This window comes from Hydra viridissima, unplaced genomic scaffold (genome assembly GCF_058129835.1).
Source record: "Hydra viridissima isolate aposymbiotic clone 2 unplaced genomic scaffold, HvirCarnegie_v1 scaffold_13, whole genome shotgun sequence".
NCBI classification, from domain to species: domain Eukaryota; kingdom Metazoa; phylum Cnidaria; class Hydrozoa; order Anthoathecata; family Hydridae; genus Hydra; species Hydra viridissima.
This window is the reverse complement of record NW_028324312.1, coordinates 3,852,243-3,861,693: the sequence shown is the minus strand read 5'-3', so window position 1 is coordinate 3,861,693 and position 9,451 is coordinate 3,852,243. Positions and strand designations below refer to the sequence as shown.

General features: G+C 26.2%; 1 protein-coding gene across 1 annotated transcript; it reads left to right on the top strand.

The window, feature by feature from the left end:
- Positions 1–1,799: 1,799 nt before the first annotated feature.
- On the top strand, positions 1,800–8,363 carry LOC145194636 (ceramide glucosyltransferase-B-like). Its single transcript, XM_090069924.1, has 12 exons — positions 1,800–1,957; positions 2,673–2,751; positions 3,008–3,076; positions 3,410–3,512; positions 3,825–3,926; positions 4,418–4,482; positions 4,689–4,739; positions 5,552–5,663; positions 6,934–7,000; positions 7,226–7,312; positions 7,406–7,595; positions 8,058–8,363. Exons 1-12 carry the CDS (start codon positions 1,845–1,847, stop codon positions 8,229–8,231), a joined length of 1,212 nt encoding a protein of 403 aa, XP_089926050.1. The 5' UTR covers positions 1,800–1,844; the 3' UTR covers positions 8,232–8,363.
- Positions 8,364–9,451: the final 1,088 nt, after the last annotated feature.

Genomic DNA, 9,451 nt, shown 5'->3' with positions numbered 1-9,451 from the left:
ATATGTCAAGGCTGGTGTCATGTTGGCTGTGCAGGTGTTAATCAAAAACAGACACAATATATCTGAAACTTTTGCCAAAAATGTTTTTATGTATTTTATTTTACAATATTTAGTGTGGTTGTTTTTAAAACAGATATTGTATATATTGTTTTACATTATTTAGTATAACCATCTTTAATACCTACCTTCCTCCTCTATTCTAATCTTAGCTAACTCATTGGTAAACATACAATTTAAATAAAAATTGTGCCATATGTGGTGGTACCTGTTTTTGGCATTTTCTAGAAGAAAAAAAAGTTCAAGTTGCATAGAGTTTATTAAATAAAAAACTTCATTTCATTATATTATGGGCAGTTAGATGTTATGTTATGTTACATCAGAATATTTCCAATTGCTAATTTTATAAAAACCATTCCTTTTAATCAGTTCTTTAAATCCCTTAAATCTAAAATCATAAAATATTTCCAAAGCTGTAAAGTAATTGAAATCAAGAAAGTGGTACAATATTGGATTAAAATGGTACAATTAAGTTTCCTTAATTGTACTCTTAGCGCTATTTTTTAAATTTGATTCTTCGAGACTTAACGCTTTTTAAATTTTGAGTTTTTTTAACGTCTTTACAACAGACAATCCCTAAATTATGAAATTCAATTGAAAATCCATGTTTTCACTCAGTATATTATCTACATTTTTTAGTTTTGTTTTAGGGGGTACAATATTGGCAACCTTATCGTATAGGTTTTCATAAAGATTTTTATATGAAAACCTATAACATTTGACAAAAAGTTTTTTTTTTCTAAGTTTTTAAGGTTTTTTTTACTTTTGTGTTTCTTTTTTAAAAGCCTTTAAAGATAAAAAGCTTTTTGCTCGCCTAATCTATCTTATTCCTTCTCGTCAATCCTTTACTTAACATGACTTCACATTAAATCTCTTTTCTACCCAAAAGAATTTTATGTCAAGTTATAAAGAAAGTAGCTTGTTATAGGACATTGTTCTGTTATTACATTTGACTAGTTCTTTCTGGATTTGCTTGATCACCTTAACTTTTGTCTGGTGGTACATGCTTCACTGTCATAAAATATTATCAATCAGCGGATAAAGGAGATAAGAATTTCAATTTCATGTTAAGGAATTAATCAATGAAAAGTAAAGCCGTAAACGTTGGGTTCGGACTGAATTGGACCAGCATCATAATAGTAATTTTCTTGGAATATCAACAGAATATTCGTTAAATGTTATACAGATTTCTTTTATGTGAAAGTATCAAATGTTCTTTCACAAAAAAGAACACCTTTTTCAAAAATAGCTAAGTAACTCTAAAAACGTTGCAAAAAAATAGTATGAGATCTGGAGGTAAAGTACTAGCTAAAATACCAAGCAGTAAAAAATATGTTATCGCAGACAACATAATACTATAATTATATGGGGTTTGTTATAACTAAAATTGCTTTCGCTTTGATTATTATTTTGTATCACTTTAAAAATTATAAACTTGAATTAAAAATAAGTTTTATGTGATTGTTTTTTTGGTAATATTTGGTAGCAAAGCTAATATTAATAAGTAAAGCTAATATTAATAAGTAAAGCTAATCTGCTGATATATCTTTTTTGTTATCAGTTATGTTATGGAAGAAACTATTTATATAAATGTTTCTGTATGATTGTTTCTAAAGTAGGATAGATATAATTAACTATTATAATTTTTGAAATTTTAATTGCAGTTACCATAAATAAAGAAGCAAATATATGATAATTAACGATGTCTAGAGTAAATTATAGTTAAATTTATTAGAAAAACTACAAGGTTATTAAAAAGTTTATATTGTATTATATTTGCTTTAAGCATGTACATTAAATATCTGGAAATGGACATTACATTTGTTGGAGCGCTAGCATGGCTATGTGTTGGATTATGGGTTGTGGTTTATTTAATTCATGCTCTTGCTCTCATATACGGGTGTAGTATTTGTTTTAATTTTGTGTAGTTAGTTTTTTGTAAATAACTGATTTTAAAACAAAAGTTACTTCTTTTTTTTTTTTCTTAAAAAAAATACTATATTTTTTGTGAAATAAATAATCTTAAGATTATTTTAGTTTTAGTAACTTGGATTTACAGTGGAAAACTGTAATATTTTACTTAAAAAAAGTTATCAAATTATTGTATAAGGTGCAGAAGCAAAAATCAGAAAACCAAAGATAGTATACATAATTTATTTTTAAATAACTGGCCAACTGATATTAATTTAGCTTTAACAAATTATTGTAGGGGCATTAAGAAAAATTCTATTCAATATGGCTGCCTTCATTGTCTATTCACACTGTCTGGAATAGACAACTAAGGCATTTCAAATGTTCAAAATAAAGTCTCTAAATATTTTTTCCCACTCTAACCTCAATACTTTCTTGAGATGATTGATACTACTTGACAAAAATTTAAAAAAATTGTTCAAAGTATTCTAAAATTTGTTACACACTCTGTTTAACATAAGAAATTAAATGGTTCAATAAAAGTTACATTTAAAGTTTTTTCTCTATAAAAATCAATTTAAGTTTCTAAATCAAGGTCTAACAATTATAAAATTCTTTTGTGCGCATGTTGAGGTCTTACAAATATATATATATATATATATATATATATATATTTTACTTTTTTTTTTTTTTTTTTTTTTTAGAAAACTTTATTTATACAGTTGGCGAAAATTAAAAGATAGGGTTATTATAAAAGACTTGCCACCTGTATCAATTATAAAGGTTTGTAGGAAGTTTTTGATTTTAAATTTTTTATCACTTACACTTAAATGTTTGACAAAATTAAAAAACTGTGATTAGAATTCTTTTCCTATTGAAGTGTAGGATCTTTGTTTAACTCTACTTTGTAATTGAATAAAAAAATTTTCTCTTTTTGAATGCTAGCAATCATTAATATTGCTTTTTTCTTTTTTCTTTTCTCTAAATAAATTTGTTTATAATTCTAAGTTCTGTCAATAAGAACTTTTTTATTTATTAGACTGTAGCTGGTAACAGCAACAATATTCTGTCAAATTTGGAAACAGTTTTTCTTTTAGAATATCCAAAAGTGAGTTTGTTACATATTTTTTATTTAAGTATTTAGTTCAGTTAATCAAACCGTTCATTCTTAACAGGATTTTTTCAATAAAAGGTATTCATCATTTTTTAAAAAATAGCTCTATCTTTTTTTTATAAGTGGTCAAAAATTGACCAAACCCTTTAAGTTTAACTTTACAATGGTATGCATGTTTAGCCTTTTCCTCTATCTGTTTCTTTTTTAAAGCAAATATGCAACCATTACTTTACCTTTTTATCTTCATTTTTGTTATCCTCTGATGGGGTCTTAAATATTATCTATATAAAATATTTGTTTGTTATAAAGAAATTGTATCTTTTTTAGTTTGAGGTGTTAATATGTGTTCAAGAAGAAAAGAATCAACTAATACCAAAAATTGAGGAACTGATGGCCAAATATTCAAATGTTGACTCTCGCATTTTTATAGGTAATGAAGCACTTTTATGAAGTAAGAGTTGCATTTATGCAAATTTTTGATTAATTGTTGCTACATTATGTGAAGAATTTTTTCTTTCCTAAATAATATGATTTCTTTTTTTTTTTCTCTTGTGCAAATTTTATAAGCTCAAAGATGCTCATTATGTGTCTGATTTTTAGTTGAAAATTACCTCTCTAAATTCTTTTGAAATTATCTTTAAACTATTATATATCATCTTGTAAACATTTTAAAGTTAGGATAAGCTTTGAACTTTTCTTAGTTCCAGGTTGTTCCTTTTCTTAGTTCCAGGTTGTTTTTTAGGTGCAAAATCAATTGGAGTCAATCCTAAAATAAATAACATGATTCAGTGCTATGACACTATAAAATATGAGTATTTTTGGATCTGTGACAGCAATATTGTGGGTAAGTTTTTCTTTCTATTAAATAAATGAGTTAATATTTATAATATTTAATGCATGTTGGTCATGTTATACATTCCAGATTTTTGCTGAACTGGTTGACTAGATTCATTTTTTTTTAATATGAGGTGCAATAGTCATGTTGCTATGGTAACAACTATTTTCATAATGGAGTCTGGAGAGAAAAGAAATTTAAAAGATTTACTTTTGATAAATAACAAAAAGTTGATGGAAATTTTTAATGTTGAAAATAAAGCCAAGATGTTTTTGAAGATTTAGATTAAGTAGAATTTTCAGATATTATCAGGCTCTTTAATTAAGCTCTGATGGTTAATTAAAATATTGGGCAAAATGCACTATTTTCCTTGGATTTAAGTATTATATTTACAATTGCTGACTAAAACTGCTGACTAAAAACATGATATCTTTAAATTAATTTACTTAAATCAAAAAATTAATTTGTGTTATGATTTTCAAAAATCTTTTTTAATAAAGTTCACAAAGAGTCATTGTTGGAGATGGGCTATCATTTAAAGCCAGATGTTGGATTGGTCCATCAGGTATATTGTATTTTAGTTACTAAGACAATAATTATTTATAAACGCTATCAAATATTTTTTAGACTTCCTTAAGCAGTTAGTATTTCAAATAAGACTGCTTACAAAAAATGGGAATTGCTAAACAAAAATGCTTTTTAACTCCCGGTTTTAAATTTTGTCTTGTATTTTTCTGTCACTGAGTTTTCAATTTTAAATCTCATGTTTAGCTCCCGTATGTTCATCACAATGATTCAAGTTTTGGAAGCTGTTTTGAAAAGGTTACAGTTTTTATTTGTAAAAGAAACACTGTTAGTTAAGGTGGTATGATAATTTGAAGAAAAAACTCTAATATTTGATTAAAAGTAGTTTCAGTGTATTATTTTGTTCCACTAGACATACTGTTGATTTACTTAACATCCACCAAATCTCTTTTCAAGAGATTTGGTGGATCTTAAAGGGACTCTTACAAAGATTGAAGGCAGATTCCTCCCTTTCTTTATAAATAAAAATAGAGATAAATCTCTAAACTAAAGTTTACTTTGGCCCACAGGCCATATTTTCTTATGAAATAAGAAAATTTTTACTAGCATTGGAAACTGAAATTCTAAGGCAAAACACAATATGTAAGTTTCATTACCACTTTAAACAAAAATATCCTTATATCTTTCCATCATCATTATGCTGGCTCTGCTTATCTAATTTTAATAATGATGTTGAAAGTTAACATTATATTATCTCTGTAATATCTCTGTATATTATCTCTATAATTACTTGCATTTTCGTAAACCGAAAAGTTTTCTTCTGTAATAATTTTATTAAATAATTTAAGAGCAGTGAGAAAAAAATTTCTTAAAATTGGTACATGAAGTTGCCTTACTCTAAAATTATTGCATGAAGTTGCTCCAGTTTTTTTCATTAAAATTTTTTAACAAGTTAGTTTAAGTTCAACTTTATTTATAATATAACTTTATATATGAAATGCATAAATATATGCAAAATATATGCAAAATATATATAAATATATGTGCATGCTAATAGATTTTGACTGTAAATTATTTTTTTGTGAAAATTAGTTTGATATTTTATGTAGGTTCATTTTGGGACCCAACATGCTCGTTGGTATTTAGCTTTTTATGCTTTGGGTATTCCATGTGTAAATGGGATGTCTAATATTATCAAGAAAAAAGCACTAGATGATGTTGGTAAGAATGCTGTTGCTGTTGTATACCTTTGATCAATTTTTTGTAAAATAATTTTACAAATGAACGAAATGTTTTATTTATGCTGAAAAGGGTCATTCAAAAACTTGTTCAATATTTGAAAAATTAACAGAGGGGGACATATCCATCACTGCATGTTATTGATAAAAATCCAGATAAAAATTGAGTTTTCTAAATCAAGATTTCACATTCACTGTACTTTCATCTTTTTGTGGCTGCAGAAGACATTTTGTGGTTCTTGGCTGCAGAAAACTTATTATGAAACAAGTTTTGATCTTAATAACTGAATTTATGTAAAAAAAAATAAAAAATTTTACAGCTTTTTTTACAATAATTGATTTCAAACTGTTTACAATAATGTGTTTGAATTATTGTTTACAAATTGTTTCTTAACAGCAGTCTGAAGCATTATATTTATTTAAAAAGTTTAGTAAAGATGGTCTACTAAATGACAAAATGCAGAAAACTGCAAATGACAAAACAGCAGAAATACTTCAAGAAAAGAAAAGAGAAGTTCAATTCAAGAAAATAAAAAAATGTCAAAAGTGAGCACCAAAAAGAATAAAAGTAGAAAGCAGAAAAAAACTACATAAATGCAATTTCATGTAACACCACAATCAACACCACAGATAAATGCAATTTCATGTAACACCACAATCAACACCACAGATAAATGCAATTTCATGTAACACCACAATCAACACCACAGATAAATGCAATTTCATGTAACACCACAATCAACACCACAGATAAATTTCATGTAACACCACAATCAACACCACAGATGGAAAGTTGTTTTTCTTTGGCAGTGAAACAATAAATTAAAAATTTCTGGAAATTGGAAAGGTTTTTTTTTCTCTTTTTATAACATTAAAGTTTGATGGACTTCTTTATATAGTTTACAATTCTAAAAGTTTACAAATCTAAAAGGAGAATGCTACAAATATCTCATGATCTGTTTTTGGTGACCATTTGACAGATATAGGAAAGTTATCAGAATTTTTATCCAAAATATTTAACAATGCACCAAATATGTTTTTATTGATATCTTATTTAACAATACACCAAATAATTTATATCTTATTTGCTGCTCTAAAAAAAATGCACAAAGAAGCATTTCCTTCTCTTAAACAAATGGGGGATGGTGGTCAAAATTTGAATGTTTTTTCAATAGTGTATTTTCAGTCTAACACTTATTACATTTTCAAATATTTAACAAATTTCAATGTGAGTTTGTATTCTCATTTTTGAGGTGGATTGAGAGCTTTCTCAAAGTACATCGCTGAAGACTTTTTTATTGGAATGTCATTTAGCAGCAGGTTTTAGTTTATTTTTTTTTAGTTTATTATTTCAGTTTTTGTTTTTTTTAATACTTGATCCAAAATGAAGAAGACATACAATATTATTGATATTATAGTTAAAATGTTGATAAAGGTGCTGCAGCAATGATTGAAATGTTGTTAAAGTATAAAGATATTGAAGTTAAGGATCTGCTGAAAACAACTGTTAAAAGAATTGTTCTATTTTATTTTTTTTGTGTCTAGACAAATAAAGATTGTGTTAAGCACAGAACCTGCAATGCAAAATACTTGTGATGTCACTGTAGAAAAATTTATTGATAGAATGACCAGGTAATAGTTATTTATTTAGGTAATATACAGATTTACATTCACAAGACCAAATTATTATTGTTCAAAGTTGTAAATATTGTTTTTATTTTTTAGATGGCAAAAGCTTCGCTTGACAATGTTAGCATCAAGTTTTTTTGAACCTTTAATTGAATGCTTACTGCTTGGTTTTCTTGCTTCATTGTCAATATGGTATCTTGATATAGCACCATTTTATGTTGTATATATTTTGCATATATCAGCATGGTTTCTATTGGACCAACTTTTGCTGCTAATAATTGAAAAAGTACTTTTTATTTTTATCAATTTACTCCGTGTGTAATATGATGTTTAAGAATGGTTTAATTTTTTTACTAAAATGTCTGTCATATATGTATGTATGTACGTACATACGTACCTACATACATACATACATACATACATACATACATACATACATACATACATACACACACACACACACACACACACACACACACACACACACACACACACACACACACACACACACATATATATATATATATATATACACCTCTAATGTGGTTGACTTTGGTGATTGGCATGATTGTGTATTTGTATTTTGTATTTAATAAATATTCTTAAAAACTACGAGAGCTTTTTTCCATACTCAATATATTAGATTGATACTTAATATATTAGATTGATTGATAGAAATAATGAAAGTAATAAGTGCAAAATTTTTAGAAATATTTTACAAATATGCCAATACTTTTTATGTTTGTAGAAATATTCAAGACTACCACCATTTTTACAACGGTCATATGCTTGGTTGTTACGGGAGCTGTATACTTACAAAATTTTTTTCAACGCATTATGGGATAGAGAAATTCACTGGAATAGCACAACATTTACATTAAAGTATGGAGGAATAGCTGTCAATACTGGAAAACAAAGTTAATGATTGTATTTTTTCTGTGCTTACCTTACTAGAGAATTGCTTAAAATTATAAAAGTTTAGTTGGATTTTATCTGTTTTTATTTATTTTTGATGTTTCTGTTTGGTTTGTAACCATAACCATTGTGGTTCTCTATCAAATTAAAAACTGTTTTTACCTTTTTATCTTTAAATTTTTTTTTTTTTTTGAACTAAAAGTTGAATTTTAGTTTCTTATTTCTTCTCTAGTTTCAATACAATTCTATTTATTATGTATTTAATTACACAGTAAATTTTTAACTGAATTTTTAAAATTGTTTTTGTAATTAAAAGTGATTTTGTAATTGTTAAAAATGGTGCTTTGTTATTATTATCAATAGAACAATTTTCCATAAAGAAAAGTTTTCCTTGAAATATTAAGTTTTTGTATTTATGATACCTTAAATATACAGTTCAAAGATGAAAAATAAACTAATTTGTAATTTTAAAGATGTCCATTTTTTGTCACCAGAAAAATATTTTTTCTGTTTGTTTGTAATTGCACAAATTCGCATGACAGGTTTGTTAAAATGAGTTTAAAATTAATAGTCATAAATTAATAGAGTCATAAATTAATAGAGTCATAAATTAATAGAGTAATATTGGACTATTTATTACTGTTATTCTTTTTACATGGAACTTGTCTTTGCATTTTCACAAAATTAGCAAATTTTAGTGTTCACTGTGTTTTTTGCTACTACTATTTTTTAAAGTTTTTAAAAAATGCAGTTAAATAAAGTACCCTAAGTTATTTGAAAGTGTTTTGTGTTTTTTTGAAACCTTTATAGTGGAGTTTTATTTGTTTACTATGGTTGTTACTATGTAGAAATTGAACCTCCCAACTTCCAATCCTTTTAAGTGTTAAATCCTTTTATAAAATGCTGTTAGTGAAGTTTTAAAAAAAGTTTTGTGCTGTAAGAAAAGTGCTCCTTCTTATTTATGCAATGCTACTCTTCTTATCTATGCACCACCCACAAGAAAAATGAACTTGAAAAGAGTTTTTATTTTGTGTAGAGTCATCAATGGAAAGGTTTCTTACTCTTTTTAAATATGTTTCATTTTATTACAATATGTGTTTTTACATTTTAAAAAAAGGATTTGAGTAAACACTACCCTAATAAATCTGCTACGTACCACCCCATGCTTTTATTTAAATGCCTCTTTTTTGGTTGTAAACTGAAAATCTTTTAACCAAAGTTTTTTAT